The sequence below is a fragment of the Balaenoptera borealis genome (assembly GCF_965194805.1).
Source record: "Balaenoptera borealis genome assembly, chromosome: 1".
NCBI classification, from domain to species: Eukaryota; Metazoa; Chordata; class Mammalia; order Artiodactyla; family Balaenopteridae; genus Balaenoptera; species Balaenoptera borealis.
Window position 1 is genome coordinate 171316353 of NC_138860.1, and position 21313 is coordinate 171337665.

Below are 21313 nucleotides of genomic sequence, written 5' to 3' on the forward strand. Positions count from 1 at the left end.
GAATGTAGATTCCTGGACCCTTCCCCAAGATTCTAACTCAGTAGGTCTGAGATGAGACCTCAGGTGAGTTTCATGCATATTGAAGATTTTGAGTCACAGGACCGGCTCCAAGAGCACTCCCTGCAAAGGCGCCCACCCCCACCCCAATCCCAAAACACCTCTCTCCTTCAGACTCCAGCAGTGCCCTCTGTCATGTCCTAATATTCAACTAGGGTGTTAGTTACGCTCATGTCTTCCTTCCACTAATAATATGATCTGGCATCTTTCCTGGGCTACACCTTGTTACCCATTGTCCCATTCAATGCTACTGCACCCTGAGCATTCTGAGAGGGGGCTCTCCTTCTTATGATTCCTCCATTGTAATCTGAGCACACTTGGCATTTTACAATGTGCTATCCGGTCCACGACAACATTATTCTGTTGTTCTATCCAATCCTTACAACAATCTTGAAGGAAGTATATTAGCTCCGATGAGAAAGCTGACTCACAGTTTCAGTCACTTGCCCAAGATGGCCAAGCTAAGAAGTGGAGGGTCTAGGATGTGAACCTAAATCTTCAAACACCAAACCCAGTACTCTTGCCTCTACATCAGCTTACATCTACTCTACTTGGTGTAGGGAAGTAAGCTTTGCCACCCTATGCTAGCAGAAGACAGCGGGGATTAAATGAGATAATGCCTTAAAGGGCCTGGCAGAGTGAACACTCAAATGGTGGGGAGGAGGAGAAACTGAGGCCAGAGAAGGTGAAATGTCTTCCCCCCCCCCAAGTCAAACACCAAATCGCAGACCATAGACACAGCCTTATGCCAGTCTCAGATGCTCCTAGTTAGGAGTTCAACTCTGGCAGGCTCAGAATCTCCGAGACTCCCTTAAGTCCCTCCAACGACCAGGCCTCACTCCTCAGTCCGTCTCAACAAGCGCCACCGCGCGGACCGCGGAGGAAGGAGACGGCCTTCTAAAAGTAGCAAAGGGCGTGGTCACGCGACGGGGCGGGGCGCAGGCGCGAGGTCGCTGGAAGATGACGTATCTCTCAGCGTCCGGCTCTGAGTTAACCGGAGGGAGCATGTGGGTCTGCGGGGCGCTCGGGGCGCGAATCCCGGCTCAGCTACGGCGGCGGCTGTTCCCCGTGTCCCGCCGCCGCCGGCCTGCTGCCGCCGCCTTCTCCGCATCTGCCGAGCCCTCCCGGGTCCGGGCGCTGGTCTATGAGCACCACGGGGACCCAGCCAAGGTCGTCGAGTAAGACACCGCGCCGAAATGGGGCAAGGGAGCTCGGGTTCCTGGAGGGTTTTAAGATGGGCTGTGGAAAATGGGGACTGGAAAGGGAGGGACAAGTCCCGAGGAGGAAGGCAGCGAATAATAGGACCGAAACTGTAGCCAGGGCGTGTGTGGTAGCTCAGAAAGTCGGTGCTTGGAAGTTGAAAACCCGAGAGGCACAGTTATAATTGTAGTAATGGCTGACGTTCATTGATCCTGTACTGTGTGTCGGGCAATCCCTGTGTAAATGGATGCTCTCATTTAATCGTCACAACAACCTTTTGGAGGAGGTACTTGATTTAGCCCCGTTTTGCAGATGAGAAAATGGAAGCATGGGAAGTAAAATCACTTGTCCAAGGTCACACAAGCCAGTAAGTGGCAGAGTCGGAATTTTTGAACCCAGGTCTGTCTGACTGGCCTACGTGAGTTCCTACGCTGTATTATATTATGGAAGGAATTTTCAGAATACTTTTTCGTCCATTTGGATCTTCACATCTCAGAAAGTAGGTCAGAGATCATTGTTTCCATTTTACAGAAGGCAGGGGACTTGTCCAAAGTGATATAGCTAATGAAGATTGGAACAGAGACAGGGATCCGTGGCTTCTGAGTCCTGTCCCGTGTGATTTCCTCTCCACTGCGCTGTGTATGTGCCTTTAGTTAAAAAGAGATCCTGTTTTGGAGCCATACAGACCTAAGGTCAAATACAGGCTCAGCCTCTTAGTAGCTGTTTGATCTTGGACAAGTCACTCGGCCCTTGTTACTTTTATGATTATGTCCTAAAATTCTGTTGGATCTTAACCCATGATTTTCACATGTGGCTCATAAAAACAGTATGTGAATTTTCAACGATTATAAATCTGCACATAAGTGATTATAGTCATTCAAAAGCTAGTAGGGTCACTAGTGGCGCTAGGGCAAAAGCATGGTGGGTCTGGAATCAGAAGACCTGGGGTCAAATCCTTGCCTCCCTGTCCTAGCTGTGTGTGTTTGGCAAGTTACTGAGATTCTCTAAGCCTCAGTTTCATCACATTTAAAAATGGAGACAATGTAGTCATAGCTCATAGTGCTAATCAGCTGCAATAAAAGGAATGCTCGTCACCAAAAAACACCTGCATACTCTCCTGCAATCCCTTATTTCCAACTCTTTGATTCCCAGCAAATGGTTTGATTGTTTTCCAAAGGTCAGGCCGACAAGGAATTATTTTCATGATTAAAATACAGGCTAGAGGGCTTCCCTAGTGGCGCAGTGGTTAAGAATCCGCCTGCAAATGCAGGGGACACAGGTTTGAGCCCTGGTCCGGGCAGATCCCACATGCCGCGGAGCAACTAAGCCCGTGTGCCACAACTACTGAGCCTGCATTCTAGAGCCCGTGCACCACAACTACTGAGCCCACGTGCCACAACTACTGAAGCCCGTGCTCTGCAACAAGAGAAGCCACCACAACGAGGAGCCCGCACACAGCAAAGAAGACCCAACACAGCCAAAAATAAATAAATAAATAAATTTATTTTTTAAAAAAATACAGGCTAGAGTGCTGGCTTCAGCAGCACGTATACTAAAATTGGAACGATACAGACATTGGCATGGTCCCTGTGCAAGGATGATGTGCAAATTTGTGAAGTATTCCATATTTTTACTTAAAAAAAAAAAATACAAGCAAGATGTTTTGACAGCCGAAGGGGTTAAGCCTCAGATAATTTCATGGTCATGCACTCAGCCTAGCCACATCCACCATTAGAGCAATTGAAAAGAATGTTGAGAAGACACCGTCAGTCAATAAACCCCAATTTGTATGTTGATCATAGGTAATAAATCACCATGTTGGGAAGACATCTCCCTGAGGATTGCTGTAATGAGTTGGTAAAGCTCTGATGAACACTCTTTTTCCAGGAGTGCACCCCAAACAGGAACGATGTAGTGCCTCTCTCACAGGCTTGCAATTTATGCGTCTGGTGCAGGACCTGCCACAAAATAGGAGCTGCAAAAACATTAGTTGAATCTGAATCTAATTTCTGTAATAAGTGCACCTTTTATTGAGTTCTGTGGTGATGAGGAAGGCATCTCCAATGTGCAGGGACCCTGAGAAAAGGCATGGGAAGGTTAGGCAGCTGAGTGCAGCTGCCTCCTGATTGATTCCCTCCCCTTGGAGAGTCAGGGAAGCTAGAACAGACCGGTCTGGTTGCAGATGCCACTTAGGAAAAAAAGACAACTTGTCTCCTTGTGTGGAACCCTGATAATTTCCAGGAAGTTCAAGACGTGATACTTCCACGAAGCATTGTATTCAAGCTTGGCCTCACATCTCAGTCACCTGTGGCACTTATGGAAACTATGTATTCCCAGGTGCCACTCCCTAGGTACTTAGTGGGTCTAGAACAGCCCTAAACATCTGAGTTTTTAAAGCTCTCCAAGTGACTGGTGCCTAGGCCAGGGTTGAAAACCATTGCCCTGTGGATACGGATTGTCAGGCACGCAGTAATTCTCTCTGCCCCTGAAGGGCAGCTTTCCCTCCTGACCCAGATTCAGGTGACCTGACTTGTTCGTGTATGGACTGAGGCCAGAGGCTGGGATTCTCTTCTTTGTAGTCACGTCTTAGGTGGTTTAGGGTAACCACGCTGTCACAGAAAGAATCAGGTGTCCTTTAAACATCCTGGTGACTGGATGTGTCAGGTTACACCAGGTGGGGTCGTGGTGTCTGAGCAGAGTCGGAGCAGAGTATTCCCCGACCTGCTGTGGTTTGCGATACTTGCACTGTGGGCGGAGCTCTGGGAACAGCAGGGAGGGAAGGAGGAAGAGTCTGCTCAGATCTGAGAGGTTGCAGAACTCCTCAGAATGAGGCCTCCAGGGGCCTCCTGTTCTTGTGTCAACATTCTGAATGTCCCTCTCTTCATTCCTCTTGGCCCCAAACATTCCAGCTGTTCTCTACTAAGGCCTTTTCCTTTGGTCTCTTAGAGTTTCTTTCTTTTATGCCCAAACTGAATCCCCTAAATAAGCACTTGGGCCTTTTTCATGTAAAGAATTGAACTGCTGACCTAAATGAAGCAAGACTGCAGGAGAAAATTACAAAGATGGGAGAATTACAAACATTCCAGAAATATCAGAGGTCCCCATGACCATCATCCCTCATGCAGAGTTCTGGATTCTCTATCACATAATTCCCAGAAACTCCAATGTCCTCTTTCCTTTTGTTCCTGGAAGTCCCATTTTAGAACTTAATGTTCTCTGGATCTTGTGGTAAAAACAGCTCTCATTTATTGTGTACCTACCATGCAGCAGGCATTGGGCTAAGTTCTCCACGTATATTATGGATTTTAAAAATCATAGTAGGGACTTCCCTGGTGGCGCAGTGGTTAAGAATCCACCTGCCAATGCAGAGGACACGGGTTCAAGCCCTGATCTGGGAAGATCCCACATGCCACAGAGCAACTAAGCCCATGCGCCACAACTACTGAAGCCCGTGCACCTAGAGCCTGTGCTCCGCAACAAGAGAAGCCCACGCACCACAACGAAGAGTAGCCCCCGCTCACTGCAAGTAGAGGAAGCCCGCGCACAGCAACGAAGACCCAACGCAGCCAAAAATAAATAAATAGAATAAATAAATTTATTTTTAAAAATTAAATTAAAAAAATAAATAAATAAAAATCACAGTAACCCAGTTTGCTCATTGCTATCACCATTTTACAGATAAGAGAGCTGAGGCTCAAGACACTTGAAAGTCACTTGCCCAAGATCATACAACTAGGATGTCCCTTCTTTACTAAAGGTCCATGATATAGACATAGGCCTGAAGAAACAATGACAGTCATCTCAAATGTTTTTTGAGCATGAGATGGAGTATAAAACTGGGAAGAAGGTAGGTCAGAAGAGAAGGTGGAATTCTAGGTCATTCAGGTGACCCCAAGTCTCTGCTCTTCATAGGAAACGCAGCCCCCTCCCCACCCCCAGGGAAGATGGTAGGAATGCTGTCCTCTGTCTTGTCCCCTTTTCAGGATCCTGACGCTTTCATAAAACAGCATCCTAGTCATCATGTCTTTCTCACCTGCCTGCTGCTAGCACAGAATGAAATGAAGCTGTGAAACCTTTGGCCCAATACCCATTCTGTCTTAGCCAGATGGAATTTGGGGGAGCAGGTGGTGGGGACCCAGGCTGTATAGGTGGTGAGTTCTCACTGTAGGGCACTGTTTACTCTCAGGGGATTTCTTCTTTTTACAGTTGATGCCAGTGTTTAAAACCAAAACTCTGTGCAAGTGACTTGGTTTTTAAACCAGAATTACAGTACTTTGAAAAAAAATTGAGCATTCTGGTTTGGCACCCTAAGAACTGGGATTTGTTTGCTTGTTTGTCTCCTGGAGCTATTTTCTGTGGTCATGAATGAAAGAGGAGAGGACAGAACTCATTGTGCACCTACCATGTGAGCTAGCATTTATTCTTTGAGGGCCTACTAAGCGCTAGGTACTGAAGGTGCAGAGATTGATAATCTGTGGCCTTTGCCCTCAAGGAGCTCACACTGTAGTCCAGGAGATGGTCCAGGGGGTAAGTGCTATGATATCTATGTTTAGAGTCTGTGGACACCCAGAAGACGAGCACCCGACCCTACCCCCTCGGGGTGGTCAGAATGCTTTCTCTGAAGACATGAGGTCTAAGTTGAGTCCCCCAGAAGATCAGGTGAGCCATATACAAGGAGGGAAAGTAGAAGAACCTGCACGGGCAGAAGCCCAGAGGGAAGAGAAAATGTGGTGTGTCTGACTAAGGAATATTTGTTGGGCACCCTCATATGTGATCTTTGAGGGAGGAATCTGTGGAAACAGGCTCAGAAGGGACAAGCCTGAGGTCACAGGATTCAGACTCAAGCTGGATTTCACATCCTGTGACACCTTTACATTACCTTCCCTCTGGACTTCACATGACGTGGCCGGGTTTGGGGCCCAGCCCTTCTACCCTCTTTTCCTCATTCTTGCCTCTGAGGGTGAAACTTGACGGCACACCTCTGAGGGATTGCACGGTAGACGGGGGTTTCCCAACGTGCAGAGTGTCTGGGAGGAAGTTCTTACCATCCGGCCCTCTCCCAGCAGCTCCTGCAAGCACGCTGGCGTGATTCCAGGTCTTTCCCACCCTGGATGGCATGGGAAGGGTCTTCATTTTAGAGAAGGAAAAGCAAAGATAACATGAGGCTAATGTGTGGCTCAAGGGGTGTCATTGGGGACCACCTGCAAGAGCACTGGCCTGGCTTCTAGTCCCACCCATGCCACTCATTGTTAGAATGAGGACATCTCTCCAGTTTCCATTCTTTTCAGTTTTTTTTGTTGTTGTTGTTTTGTTTTGTTTTGGGGGGGGGGTGTTTTTTATTGAAGTATAGTTGATTTACAATGTTGTGTTAGTTTCTGGTGTACAGCAAAGTGATTCAGTTATATATACATATTCTTTTTCATATTCTTTTTCATTATAGTTTATTACAGGATACTGAATATAGTTTCCTGTGCTATTCCTTTCTTTTCATTTATTTTTTGATAAAAGAAAGGGGTTAGCCAAGGTCAGCGGCGGTAAACATGGGAATGCGTGCCATCCCCCCGCCCTGTCTTCTGTGCCAGTGACAAATCTTCACAGTTCCCTTTTCTATGTACCTCAAAACCTACACACCTCTCTGCCTCATTCTCCCCAAACAACACTTTTTCCTGCCAAGACAAGATGAGGCCTCAGCATCCTTCTCAACATTATCCTGCAGCCGTGGAAATGGTTCTGAGGCTTGAGTCCTCTGATCCAACAATTGTCTAGCTCCGACAAGTCTGTGAAGCTGAAGCAGGCGTTGGACTGCCTGCTCGCCAGTGTTTGCTCCAGGGAGCAACGATGTGACTTGAAGTAAGGGGTCCTGGGCACAAGATTTCACCAAGGGCCCCCTTTGCCATTGGTTAGTTACACAGTCAGAGGCCCACCAGGCAGGGGCTGCATGGTCGTCATCCTACCCGTCAAAGAGAAAAGCAGCTGCAGGCAGGGCCTCTGCCCCCTGCTGTGGCCCAGTCTTGCTCTCTGAGGCAGCAAGGAGAGTTAGGCCTCAGCAGACTAAGCAACAGACTCTCCACAGCCCCCTTCAAGCAAGTTTCCTGATGTTAGGAGATGTAGAATATTATGGGGCTTGCAACCTTTCTGGTAATCTTAGTTGAGGAAAGTAGGAGATTGAGAGGGTAAGGAGAGGGTTTCTTTGCCAACCCTGGGTAGAAACTTCCAGAAGTTGCCGTCTGTCTCTGATTCCCTTGCATTCAAAGCGATTGTGCTACAGAACAAAAAGTCCTGAATGGTGGGAAGGCAAGATGACTTGGAGGCAGAGAACCCGGAAGAGGCACAGGGAGGCAAGCGGGAGTGTCCGCACACCACGAAGAAACACAGAACCCGTGAGCTTTGCCCAGGAAAGGCAAAGAGCCCAGGACTCCTTGAGAACCCCACCAGCTGTGGCCACCAGCATCCCCTGCTGGGGGCCGAGCTGGAGAACTTCATTCCTCCACAGTTGCCCAGTTGTGCCCTGCTTATTAATGATTAATCAAATGCCAGAACAGTGTACCTAGCACGCCCAGCACTTCACTAAATCACAGAAGGCGGCTTGTTTGTGACCATGGGGACTGCAGACAGACCTGGGAGAGCCACGTAAGACATCAGTTACCTTCCCCCAGTGCCCTGTGTTGGAACGCACATTCTTGGCTCTCTGTAATGAGCAGAGGAGAAAGTCTCTGTGGCCCATGACAACTCTTCCTGCGCAAAATGACAAGTGACCACTCTGAGGTGATTGAGTGGAAGATGCAAGATAAGTACAAATGGTTGCTAATTAAATGCGGAAGGCAGGAAAGATATCTTAGCAGAGCTGGCTGATGCCCGCCTTACACAGCCAGTATAACTGAGCCAGGCCCCAGAGTACTGGCCTCTTTTTCCCCCCTCTCAAAAGGCTCTTTCTTCTGCCTGCTTTTGTCTCCCTTGTCGTTCATATGGCATCACAGGTGTACAGCCTTTGCCTCAAAGGAGCCATTGTGACCTTATCCAGTGTGGGATCTGTCGAATGAAGGCAGAGGCATCCCTCCGAGTCGCGTGGCGCCACTACTCACAGGGGAAGGGACTGAACAGTCTTGGGAAAGTGACTTGAGATCCAGCCAGGCTGTGTTTGGGTGCCTCCTTTGCGCTCCATAACACAGCCACCAGTTCCTTTGGTGAGTTTAAAGCAAAAAAAAAAACAAAGAAGAAATTGCTATCATTACACCCGAGGTCCAACTCCTGGAATTCAGACTCGGCCCGGTTTTCCTTCCTGTCTCGGCAGAATGGTATCCTTGACGACGCAGTTAGAACTGTCTGCAGGAACAGCAGTGTCTGGTATTGATGGCATTCCGTGGGGCAGGCTGGGGCTGGTCTCCCTGGTGAGACGCAGCTGGACCAACACACCTCCCGCTGGGCAAGCAGCCTGTGTCAGGTCTGTCCCCGCCCTCACCCACCTCTGTCTGCAGCTTCAACTTTCCGTCTCCTGCCCCACTCCCCTTCCCTCCCACTTCTGTGAATGTCAACTGGTGCAGAGCAGCTAGGCTCCCAGAAGACAAAGAAGAGAACTGGGAGCAGGTTGCAGCCCAGTGCAGCACTTTTCAAACTGCTGTTCGGGGTACTCGGTGTGCTGTGAGGGTAGTGTCCTCAGCTGAGTTAACTCTGGAAACTCTGGATTACATGAAGCCACATGGGTTTCTTTACTGGAGGACTTCTCAGAGCCTTTATCACTCTGATGTGCAGTTTGAATCTTATAAAGGGTGTTTAGTAGGCAGCGTTTCCCAAAAGTATTGGACCCCAGGGAATACCTATTAATATCTCCCAGGACAGAGGTTCCACACACACAGTGTAGGGGATGCCGGCTTAGTGTTCGACAGTCTGAGCTTTGGAGTCAAGCTTAAGATCAAGTCTTGCCACTTACTAACAGTTTAACCTTGGGCACGTTACATAACTTCTCTGAGCTTCAGTTCCCATCTGAAAATTGGGGTGATAGCACCCTCCAGACATTTTGAGGACTCAACAGCGTCTTGCATATGAACGCTAAGCACCGTGTCTGGGGCTTGGTAAGCTGTTAACAGTAGTTATCATTTAATTGTACAGCCAGATCACCCAAAATAAGTTTATCTACCATCCTAGACTCCACCTATGCGCAGCTGACTCAGCTCTGTGTGTCCAGCGCAGAGCACCCTCTGCTCCATCCCGTACTGCAGGCCACCTGCTTCGGGCTTCAGATGTAACACCTTCCTCCCCGCTCCAAGCCGCTCTTCCTTCCTCCTATCTCTACATTCAGTTGCCCAAGCCTGCAACTTGGGCTATCAGCCATGATGATGGCCCTCCAGCCATCAAAGACTCCCCAGCCACCCCCATGGAGTCAGTCACCAAGTGATATCAATGCCACTTTTTATTTAAGAGATTCCAGGTTATCAGATCCTTCTCTCCATTCCCACAACTCCAATCTAGACTGCACCTGTGCCTGGCCTACCATCAGGTCGGATTCTTTACCATTCCCTCTGGCAGGAAATCCTTCCTTTCTCTCAGTCCACCCCATAAACTCCTGTTTATCCTTCAAGCTCCAGCTAAGATATCACGCCTTCCGAAGTCCCTTTGGTAACCCTTTGCTCTCCCTCCGGCTGGTCACACACTCAGTCGGCTTTAGCACTACAAGCGCCCTCCCAGTGTTTCCACATGTGAGTCCCCACGCCATCAATCTCCTGGGCAGGAGATACTATTTTTTTCATCTTTAAAGCCCTTGGCACAGTCCCTGGCACTTAGTAGGACTGTTGATAAATATTTGTTTCGTTAAATTTACTTGAATTTTCCAAAAAGTTGCCATCTTCCTCTGAGTGATTCATTGATTTTTTTCAGAGGTATAGCCAGCTGTTTCAAAGGTTTCCTTGGATATTCCCACCTCTGACAACAGCTGCCATTTCTTCAGCATCTACTGTGTATCAGGTACTCTAGCTTTATGTCCATTAACTCACCTAATCCATGAGCTGACTTGTAGTGTTCTCCCATTCCACAGATGAGTACTGTGAGGTTCAGCCAGCTGGTCAATGACCGAGGTAGGATTCACAGCCAGGACTGCCTGTTTCACTCCAAATCCATGCTCTACCCTTCATCTATGAACTGAGATCTACCTGTATTCTTATCCTGACCATGGTCATCTAGATTTTTAAGAATTACAAACGTACTGCAAATTTGATCTGCACTCTCCTGTGAGGAAAAGAGGCATGGGTTTTTGCTTAGATTGAACTCCCGTAAGGATAATCTCCGTTTTTATTTGCACCCATCGTTCAGGGGTATTTTCCTAAACAGCCCAGGACCAGGGAGAGCAAGTACCAGCCTCAGTAGCTAAGTCCCTGGCATATGAGCCCCTCCCCTGGCTCCCTGACTGTTGCTTTTGCACCACATTTTCTCACTAAAGAGGAAAATGGGATAATTTCTTTAAGAAGCGTTCTCCAGCACTGTTGTGGTCCCAGATGCTGTGCTGAACACTGAGTTAAGACTAAAAGTTCTCTGCCGTCCGTGAGCTTACAGCCTAGTAGGGAGACAACACACATTCTGACTTTAAAACTCAGTGATAAGTAAAAAGTACCCTGAACTGAGTCTGAAAGACCTGGATTCAAATCCGAATTCGTATCTGCACTCCAAAATCCAGAAAGCTCTGAAAACTAGCAGTTTTGTTTTTTCATAACTCATTTGGAGGCAAAACCTAATCTGGAGTGAAGTTTTTATATGGTCACTGTTCAACCCACTTAGTGTGAATATTCCTACTTTTTGCTTCAGGAACAATGTGTCTGATGGGAGTGCTGCCCATCCCCCAGGGAGAGGTGCAGATAACACATGGGCCTGAACTCTGGAGGACATCCGGCCCCAGGAGTTGGAAAAGGCATGTGAACTTACGCTTTGTGATCAGTTGAAGAAAATGTATGAAAAGACTTCATCAACTAGATGGTCTTAAATGGCATAGTCACCCCATCTGTGTAATGGGAGCACTGAGGGTGGAGCAAGTGATTTTTTTCAGGGCCAAGAAGAGGGTCAAAAGATGCTTTAGGGGAAGTACAATTTCAGCCAGGTCCTAAAGGGTGCGTTCAATTTCTCACTTTGCAGAGAAGCTGTGGAAAAGGAATTCTGGGCTGAGGGAAGAGCGTGTAGAAAATGTGCAGGAAAAAATGTCTTTAACTAGCTTGAGCATGTGGACTCTGTCAGCTTACAGAAGAACTCTGATTATCTGTCAAACTGCGAGAGAGAAGCGGTACAGATAATATAAAGGGGCAGCTCGTCCACAATCCATTTGCTCTGGGCAGGATTTTTCTCTGGAGTGCAGACTTACATATGTGTTCGCAGAGAAACAGTGCCGTCTGGGCTGACGCCTCCCGCTTATCCTGGTGGGGAGTCTGTGGAGCACCCCCCCTGCCCCCCGGCTCCCCAGGCAGGCCCAGCAAGGGTCAAGGCTGTCCACTACTCCAGGCTTTCTCTTGCAGCCCTCTGCGTGGTGTGGGGTCAGCCCTTCACCAGCCGGCTTCTCTGGCATCAGACTGCCAGGTTCAAACCGAATCAGCCACTTACGACTTTTGGTGGCCTGAAACAAGTTATTTATTGCGCCTTTGTTCCTCGGCTGTAAAATCAGAATAATATGAAAGCTCACACGGAAAGCACTCAGCTGCATGCCTGACTGGTACATACTCAAACAGTAGTTATTATTATTACGAGGACTCTCCCTCCTCCAGCTATGTATAAATACATACATTCCTTAATACTTAACCTAAAAGGGAAAAAAAAGCCCTTTCTGTATTCTCTCTGCCCTGGTCATCAACTCCTTCCTAGTTAACCATTTTCTGTAGAGAGTGTTTTTACTTTGATTTTTTGCAGCTGTTTCTCAATCATGGTAAAGCATGGCCTCCCTTACTTTGGTCATAATCCAGTACAGGGATTCCCAGGTTGGGTCCCCAGGGGTCCTCGTAGGCAGTCAGAGGGATTCCCATGCTAATTTCAGGTACTGGTTTAGAGCAAGGTAAGTAAGAGAGCCAACTCTGAAAGTGGATAAGCCCCGCCCTGACCAATTCTCTTACTCTGTGTAAGTTTCATCATCTCCAAGAGCCTTCATTTCCTGCTTGATAGAATGGGAATATTCATACTTTCATCACAGGGGTGTTACATCTTAGATTATGTGTTGAAAGCCCTTAGCACAGGACCTGGTGTATAATAAACACCTCACAAATGCCTGCCACAATTATTACTACTAGTACAAGCCATTTCTTAGAAATCACACTTTTACCCCAAGTGGAGCCTCAGGTATAATTAAAAGATCAGATTTCAGCAGGAAGTGGGTGGAATTACATCAGCTTAGTGCAGTGACACTGTTGCCTAATGCTAAGAACCTCTGGTTGGCTTTTATATGTGCCTTTGGTAAGTAAAAATAAGGAGAATTATTAACAAGTACATTTGGGCAGAGAAAAGCACTGCAAACATGAAGTCTTAGAGGTGTGGAGAGAGACAGAAAAGGAATCTCTGATAATTAAAAGTCATGAGGATCCATTGGTCTAATACACTGATCAGTCCTTTCTGGTTGGAAGGTCTCCTTTTATTAAAAAAAAAAAAAAAAGTGGCACATGGGCATTGCCACTGGGCAGGTTTTACCCATTAACCAACATTCCAGTGGATAAAGACGTTAGTCCCCTGATGCCTACAGCGCACGCACTGTGAGCAAAGGGAGTTACCACACAGGCTTGAAATGGGAAGAGCTCTTGGAAGTGATCAGGTGCAAGTGGGGGTGATGGTGGCATCACCCCCATTTTACAAATGGAGAAATGCAGGCCTAGAGCAGGGTAGAAACCTGCCTGTGGTGACGCAGCCATCCTGTGATGGAGTTTCACACATGAGGCCCGCAGCTGTCCATCCAGCATCCTTTCTGACAGACCAGATCCTCATCCGGAAGGGACATCCTTCCAGGGGGTGAACCACAGTCACCCAGGGAGTTCTTTCCCAACTCCATGGGCCATCTCTCTTTCCCTCACCACTTGGGGTGCCCCTGATCTGGAGATTCTGATTCAGTAGGTCAGCCCTGGGGCCTGAGAATCCATAATATTAGTATACCAGGTGATTCTTAGCATCTCTAACCACTACTAACCCATGCCCTCAGGAGTTCTAGCTATTTTCTGCCCTAGAGTGGGTGGTGGAGTGGAAAGGTCACTTGGGACTTTCCACTTGCAGTTAATGAGCATTACCCTGTGTCCTGTACTAATTCCTTATAGCTCCTCTCTCTTTCTTAACAACCCTAATTCCTGGGCACACAATGGCAGCTCGAAAATGTTGCTGCCTGACCTACTTAGGGGAGATGATTTGAGCAAAAGACTCCCTGGCTAGCCTGGCTGACATGAACATCTCTCTCTGGCTTTGTGCTTAGACTGAAGAACCTGGAGCTGGCTGCTGTGGGCGGATCAGACGTCCATGTGAAGATGCTGGCGGCCCCTGTCAATCCATCTGACATTAATATGATCCAAGGTAACCTTGGTTTCTGTGGCTTATGTTAATTGGCTTTTTTGCTTAGCCGCCACCTCGTTTTCATTCCTCCCCAGGTGTGAGTGTGAAGTTCCTGTGATTAGCAGCAGCTGTTCTCCAGATGAGCCGTCTACAGGCTTTGTGAGCCCTCTCTGGCCTCCCCTCCCTGGAATGTGAGGCTTTTTGAGTTAGGAAGATTGCAGCGGGGAGCAAACCAACCCTTGTGAAGTGTGCGATATGCTGGGCTCATTTCCTACATTATCTTATCTAATCTTCATAATAACCATGAATCTGAGGTGTATTATCCCCCCCTACAGATGAAGAAGCTCGGGCTCAGAGAGGTTGGTTAGTTACACAGCTGGTCAGAGGCAGAGGCCAGAGCAGGCTGAGGTCTGTCTGACTCCAAAGTCCATGCTCTTTCCCTGCCCAAGCTTCATTGGATGATGCTTTGTGCTCTTCTCCCTTAGGCAATTATGGCCTCCTTCCCAAGCTGCCTGCTGTTGGAGGGAATGAAGGTGTTGGACAGGTCGTAGCAGTGGGCAGCAGTGTGACCGGGGTGAAGCCAGGAGACTGGGTGATTCCAGCGAATGCTGGTTTGGGTGAGTTTCTCCAGGTGTCTGCAGCTTTTCGTTGTTTCAGATCCTATTTCACCCGCGTGGTACACGTTTGTTTATTGTCTCTGTAAGTAAGCAGCGCAGGGTTTCTTATTAAGTCCATATACCCACCTCCAGTGGGGATGGAAGCTGGACCAGGAGAGCAGCAGTTCTGTTTCTTTTGCTCAGGAGGTGATACACCTGCTCTCATCACTGTGGGCGCATGTTGATCAGAGCTATGAGTCTCCGAATCCCTACATCCCTAGGGAATGTAGGGTGCAATGGGGAATCAAATAAGACAGCCCCTTCCCTCCAGGAGGTTAAAATCTAATTGAAGAAATCTCCAAACCAACAACCTCCATAAAGGGAGTGCTGCAAGTTCACAGGAAGCAGAGGGCACTTCTGGCGACTCTGTGTGAGATAGACACAGTCTTAAGGAAAGATCAGGCCTTCATGGAGGAGGCTTCATTGGAAGGGACCTTTGATGGATGAATTTTGGTAGGTGGAGATGCGCCCCAAATTGTGGCATTTAGAGGAAACAAAATGAGCAAAGACACAAAGGTGAGTTTGGGGAAATGGAGGAGAACCCAGTGTAGCCACAGCAGAGGATGAGCATGTGGAGGAGGACTGCAAAAGTGAAGGGGCGGTTACAGAGCAGGTGGGGCCGCCTGGGGAAGGCCCTGCGAAAGCCATGCTGAGAGTTAGGGTTTTCTGTGACATGTGGTAAAGAGTCTTTGGTGAGATTTGTGTTTAGTACTTGGTCGTTTTTGAGGCACAAACATTATACAAACGGATCCTGACAGGAGCCACAAGAGGGAAGCAGGGCTGACATCCATCCCATTGGACATACGAGGAACTGAAACCTTAGAAGAAGCCCTTGTCCAAATGCAAACAGCTAACTAAAAGGAGAGCCCCTTGGACTCTTGTCTCCTCCGTTTTTCCCACTACACTCCAATGGGAGGACCCTTTGGGTTATAACTTGCAGAGAGTCAACTCAAACTTGTTTTACCAGAAAAGAAGTTAATTGGTTTGTGGAACTGGGAAGTGCAAGAGATGGAAGGCTTCAGGCACAGCTGGATCCAGAAACACCAATGCTATGAGAGCTCTTTCTCTTATTCTCATTAGCTCTCCAATGGGATCTCCCCACACAGTGATATAGGAATAGCAACAAATATTGACCACTCCCTTTGTACCAGGCACTGTTGTAAGCACTTTACCTATATTTACTGAGTCATTCCCACAACATGAGGTAGATACTGTTATCATTCCCATTATGCAGATGAGACTACAGTAAATGTAAAAGATTAAGCAATTTGCCCAAGGTCACCCAGCCAATAAGTGGTGGAGGTAAGATGCAGACCCACTCTGATATATACCTTTCATAGATGGCCACCAGCAGCCTGAGGTTTACATCATCCTGAGAGCAAACGAAGAAGCATGTCCTCCAGAATGTGTCCAATACAACCATATCCATCCCCCAGAAGGGCTCTGACCAGCCCTGTCTGGATCCTTGCCCATCCATGAACCTATCACTAGTGGGTGGGCTTAGGCCACTCCAATTGCCCTGGTTGAGTCTCTTGCCAACCTCTGTGGTATAGAGAGTGAGGCCTTGTGGTCGACAGCCCCAGAGGTTAGGAAGGAGCAGTTCTAGAAAGAAAAATGTACCAAGCAAGAGAAAACAGTACCAGGAGTCTACTAGAAGTTCTTTCCTTCTCTGAGATCAGGGAAGTGCCAAGAATGGCCCCACCCTCTCTGAAAGTCCCCTGACAGTGAAAGAGCATAGCCAGGTGAGCAAATTGAGATCTGTAAGGATTCACTGGATACTGACTGGTGCTTCGGGCCAGCCCCTGTACAGAGTGAAGGGCACACAACGTGGCTCAGGCACAGTCTCTGCCCTCAAAGTGCTCTTGGCTGGGAGTGGGAAAAGAGCACTTAATACAGTGCAGTGTAATGAGTGGTGTAATCACAGGATGAACACAAAGGCAAGAGTTCCCTATCTTGGGAAGCATTAGGAAAGGCTTCTCAGAGAAGTGATGCTTGAACTGGGTCTGGAAGACAGTAGAAGTACAGCCAGGGGAGGAAGGGCTTCCCAGGCAGGGAATGCGGCATGGGCAAAGGTGTGGCGATGGGAGAAGGCACGGCACCATCGGCACTGCAGGTAGCTCAGTATGGCTGGGTCATGGGTGGATAGGGAGAAGTGAGATGAGGCTGGAGGGGTCGGCTGGGGTCCAGTTGTAGAGGGCTCGCATCCACCGTCACTGGGGGCCTGATGAAGAGCGAACACGAGGAATGATTTGATCAGATTTGTGCAGTGCAGAGAATGCTCTGGAAGGGCAGAGGGTGGAGGCAGGAAGCCAGTGAGGAGGTGGCTGAGCAGTCCACGCTTCAGACGACGAGGGCCTGAGCAAGTAGTGCTGCAGGGCTGGAGAGACGGGGTGGACCTAGAAGCTTGGTGAGATTGGAGAGAATAAAGGACACGTGCCAGGTGTGTACGTAATTGCACGTGTGTGGGGGGGTGATATCCAGAGCAGGGATTTCTCCCCGGAGGAAAGGTGATTCTTTTAAACCAGGTGCCAGTCGGAGAGGATGGGGATGAGGCTTTTATCATTGTCAGGATGCTAATTAACTCAGTTTATTCAGTAAACATTTTGTGAGCATCTGAGGGTGCCAGGCTCTAACATACAGCAGCGAACAGACATGGTCTTTCTTCTAGTGAAGGCTGCCGTTTAGTAGAGTAGCAGTCATTAAAGAGATAAGTCCTCAACTGGCCAGATCTTGGGCATTTTTCATGCACTGGGCTACTCAGCTGCTGCTGCGCCTGTAGCCAGCTTTTTCCCACATGCAACCAGTCCCAAGGGAGACAGAGCCAGCTAATGTGCGAACTGGCTTTCTCATTGGAAACACTCAAAGCCCCCTGAGGCAGCATGGGGCATAGCAAGCACTGGCCTGGGAATGAGGTACAGGCTCTCCTTCCACCACCACCACCCCACCACCCCATGACCTTGTTTAAATCACAACTACTTTGAGCCTCAGTTTCCTCATCTCTAAAATGGAGCTAATAGTCGTTGCCTTATCTGTCTCAACTGAGGGAATACATACAATGATCTTTGCAAACACTACATTTGCGGTAGACTTTTTTCTTAAAGGGCGAATTAGTAAATATTTTAGGCTTTGCAGGCCATTCCACTTCTACTCAACCCTGCCAATGTAAATAGCCATAAATAATACATAAAAAGTGGGCTATGTTCCAATGAAGCTTTATTTACAAAAACAGGTGGTGAGCCAACTTTGGCCCATGGGCCATAGGTTAGGGACCCCTGTGTTAGATGACAGAGATGGTTAAGGGTCAGGTGCATGTGAGTGCAGAATGGGAGTCCTCAGAACTCGGACCTGGGAATTCGGATCAGAAAAGGAGACCAAGGGGTGTTCCACACCTACTGTGTACCAGGCACAATGACAGTCTGTACAATGTCATCACTTAATCTTTACACTCTAGCGGGAGTGTTATTCTCCGCATTTCATAGATCAGAAAAACTGCAACTCAAAAAGGGTGAAGTGATCATTCAAAGTCAACACAACTAGTGAGTGGCAGAGCCAGGGCTTTTAAGCAGGTCTCTACAACTCCAAAGTCTAAGGGTTTCTACTTTAAAGCCCTGGAGGCTGACGTGGGTGCTGCCCCCATCCCATCCCACCCAGGTTCTCTTAAGAAGACGATTAGGGACTGCCAAGCCCCAGAAATCCGTGTCAAGGGTTGGATTTCCATTGTCCTGCCACTAAGGGGAAGTAGAAAACACCTTTGATTCCACGCACAGAAAGCCATTCACTCAGCGTCTGGCACAGAGTAGAATACAGTAAACGTTGACTAAGATGAATGAGGGTGATAGTTATGAAGATGACGCTGAAGATCTGAAAACCAGGCTGCATGAAGCCCAGAGACAGACAAGGCACCTCCTGGACTCCAAAGCGGTCCTTCAGTTTTTCAGCCTCTTATTTTCTCAGCCAGAAATCTACTCTGGGATTGACACAGCCTATAATAAAGAGTGTTCCTGCCTCCTATCGCCAATTCCTGGCCCCTAAAGCCCACCTTGGTTCTCCCCTCCTGCAACACAATTAGCGGTCTAGGCTGGTCCCTGCTCCCCACACTGGACCACGTAGAGCCAGGGCACTGTCGGAATCCCAGCCACTGGGTCATGAGTCACACTCGAGAGCTTTGGAAGGGTAGGCCGAGGGCCCCTGAGACATCACAGCCACCAGACACCAAGCCAACAAGGCTCCAAGTCGTTTCCCTGAGGTGACTTAGCAAGTGCGCGGCGAGCCAGGGCTTGAATCTGCATCTGTCTGACTGTGCTTTATACAGGATCCCGCCTGCACAGGTAAGGACCTGTCACCCAATGCTCATCAAATCCTGTTGATTCTATCTTCAAAACATAACTCGAATCCATCTACTTTTCCTCATCCCCACTGCCAAAGTCTAGGCAACCATCACCTCGCATCTGGGCCTCTCCGGAAGCCCCCTGATTGGCCTCCCTGTTCCCACTCTGCCCGCCCCCCCGACCCCCGCCCCAGTCTTTTCCACGCAGCAACAAAGTGATCTTAAAGCATAAATCCAATCACCTCAGACTTCTCTAAAATTAGAAGCTTCCTGGACTCTTCCTGGGACTTCCCTGCCAGTCCAGTGGTTAAGACTCCGAGCTTCCCACTGCAGGGGGCGCGGGTTCGAGCCCTGGTCGGGGAACTAAGATCCCGCATGCCGTGCAGTGCGGCCAAAAAATAAATAAATAAATAAATAAGAAAAAATTAAAGCTTCCTATTCACTAAAATCAAATCCGTTCTTTATGCCATGACCCTGAGCCCTTATGTTTTTCAGACTGCAGGCTGTGACCCATTAGCGAAATCAATCCAGTGGGTTGCAAACAGAATTTTTCTTTTGTTAAAGTTGGTCAGAATAGAATAGAAAATAACAGTACATCACATAGAGTAGGGTAAGTATTGTTCCGTGAAACTTCGGCTTCTGTTATGAATCCATGTATGTGTACATGTGTTTATGTATGTACATGTACTGAGTTAGACTGTAACACACGGTTACTGTGAGTCAAGATCATGAAAGTCTGTGTGACGTCCGTCCAGCCTGTGCCACGTCAGCCATGTCTCCAGCCACTCTTCCCACCATTCTCTCCCCTCCAGTGTGCATTCTTCCTGCTCCATTCCTCTATCTGTCCTGCCTCAGAGTCTCTGCACATGCTTCTTCCTCCACTGGAATGTTCTTTGTGGATTCTGAGAGGCTGCATCTCTATCCTTCAACTCTTAGCCTGTCGCCTCCTCAGAGAAGCTGTCCCTGACTCCTCCCATCTAAAGTAATTCTCTCCTCTCTCTCCCTCCCTCTGTCTCTCTCTCTCTCTCTGTATAACTTAGAATTCTTGTACTTGCTTGTTCGTGTCTCACCTGTTCTGCTCCACTGGAGTGAGCGCGCTGTGAACGTAAGGACTGTGTCGTTGTTGGAGGGGCCTGGCTCACAGCCGGTGCCGGATGAGTATCTGCAGAAGGAAGTGGGCAGCCCGGGGAGCTGGGCGACGGGGCAAGTCACAGCCTCAGTTCCTGCCCTGTTGAGTGAGGACTTTAAATTGGACATTTTATTATTCTTTTGTCTAGAACTGGAATGTGGGCTGGGGGTTAATGAGCATTTTTTTCCAGTTTACAGGATTGTTTCACTTCCCATATTCTCGTTTGATCTGTGCAACAGTTCTTGGGGGAGGCCAGTCAAGGCTCTTCTTGCCAGTGTCATCTACATATTAGAATAACCAAATCTCAGTGACTTAGTGCTGTGCTCAGACTAGCAGACCAGCAAAGCCAGGTCCCACACCTCGGCCTCTGACTTTGGCTTTCATGCTTTTTTCCATAATACCACCCGAGTCACCCTGCCTTAGGTGAGAATGAGGGCCGAGTGGGAAAATGGGGCTTTCTCAGCTTCTCTTGCGCTGGTAATGATGTTGCTGTCTCACCATCAGAGCCCAGTAGTTTGAGATCCTCAGCCACTTGCTGTGTGACACTAGCTAAATCTACTGGTCACTGATGTGGGAATAACACAGTCTCCCTAACATAATTATCATGAGGACTCAGACATTCGAAAAGGCTTTGGGATTTTCCTTTTTCTCCAAGTATTACTGAAGTCCGCTGTCCTCGATGCCCGTCCACTGAGGAGGGGGAGTGGGGTTGGGCATGGAGGGGGTCGTTCCTTACTCCCCTGGCCTCCCCCTTCTTAGGAACCTGGCGGACCGAGGCTGTGTTCAGCGAGGAAGCGCTCATCTCGGTTCCGAGTGACATCCCTCTTCAGAGCGCCGCCACCCTGGGCGTCAATCCCTGTACAGCCTACCGGATGCTGATGGACTTTGAGCGGCTGCGGCCAGGTAGGAACCGCAGTGGGTGGGCAGGCTGGGCACTCCTGTCTGGGGTGTGACCCACGTCCCGACCCTGAGGCCTGGGAACTTACCTGCGAGGAAGGCGGCCCCAACCTGGGTGGTGGTGTTGCTTTACATGGAAAGATGTTAGCTTGGATCCTGGAAAACATGCTGAAACCTCATGAGGAGCACACCCTAGAAAACCGCTGAAGGGTCACATTCCCTAGAGCTTGGGATGGAATTCTGTCATTCAGCAAAATCGTATGGAGCTGTGCTGAGCTCTGGGGCTACAAAGCCAGACAACATAGACACAGTCCCTGTGTTTTCAATAAAATGCTGAACTTAGTGTTAGTCTTTCCACTCAGCACTGCCAGAGCACTTTCCAGCCCACATACGTGCCTTTCCATGCATTGCCCCGTCAAATGCACTGGACGTCAGAGCGGTGCAACGAGGTCCACAGCACGGGTCTGAACCCCAGCTTCGCCTCACTAACTGGGAACTGACCTCTCAAAACATCAGACTTTTCATCCGTAAAATGGAGAGTAAGGGGTTCTGAGGGCT

At 48.5% G+C, this 21313-nt stretch overlaps 1 protein-coding gene across 4 annotated transcripts in view; it reads left to right on the top strand.

The window, feature by feature from the left end:
• The first annotated feature begins 1014 nt into the window (after positions 1-1014).
• Positions 1015-21313, top strand: part of MECR (mitochondrial trans-2-enoyl-CoA reductase) — a 34382-nt gene continuing 14083 nt past the window's right edge. The window contains exons 1-6 of one of the 4 annotated variants that reach the window (XM_082348503.1): positions 8299-8441; positions 10129-10215; positions 11050-11152; positions 13670-13767; positions 14232-14363; positions 20618-20761. In XM_082348503.1, coding sequence (XP_082204629.1) covers positions 11055-11152; positions 13670-13767; positions 14232-14363; positions 20618-20761 — 472 coding nt within the window. In that variant the 5' untranslated portion in view covers positions 8299-8441; positions 10129-10215; positions 11050-11054. Of the gene's footprint in view, positions 1236-8298; positions 8442-10128; positions 10216-11049; positions 11153-13669; positions 13768-14231; positions 14364-20617; positions 20762-21313 lie in introns of those variants that run through there. The other 3 variants (XM_082348504.1, XM_082348505.1, XR_014232881.1) reach the window with 3 other exon arrangements.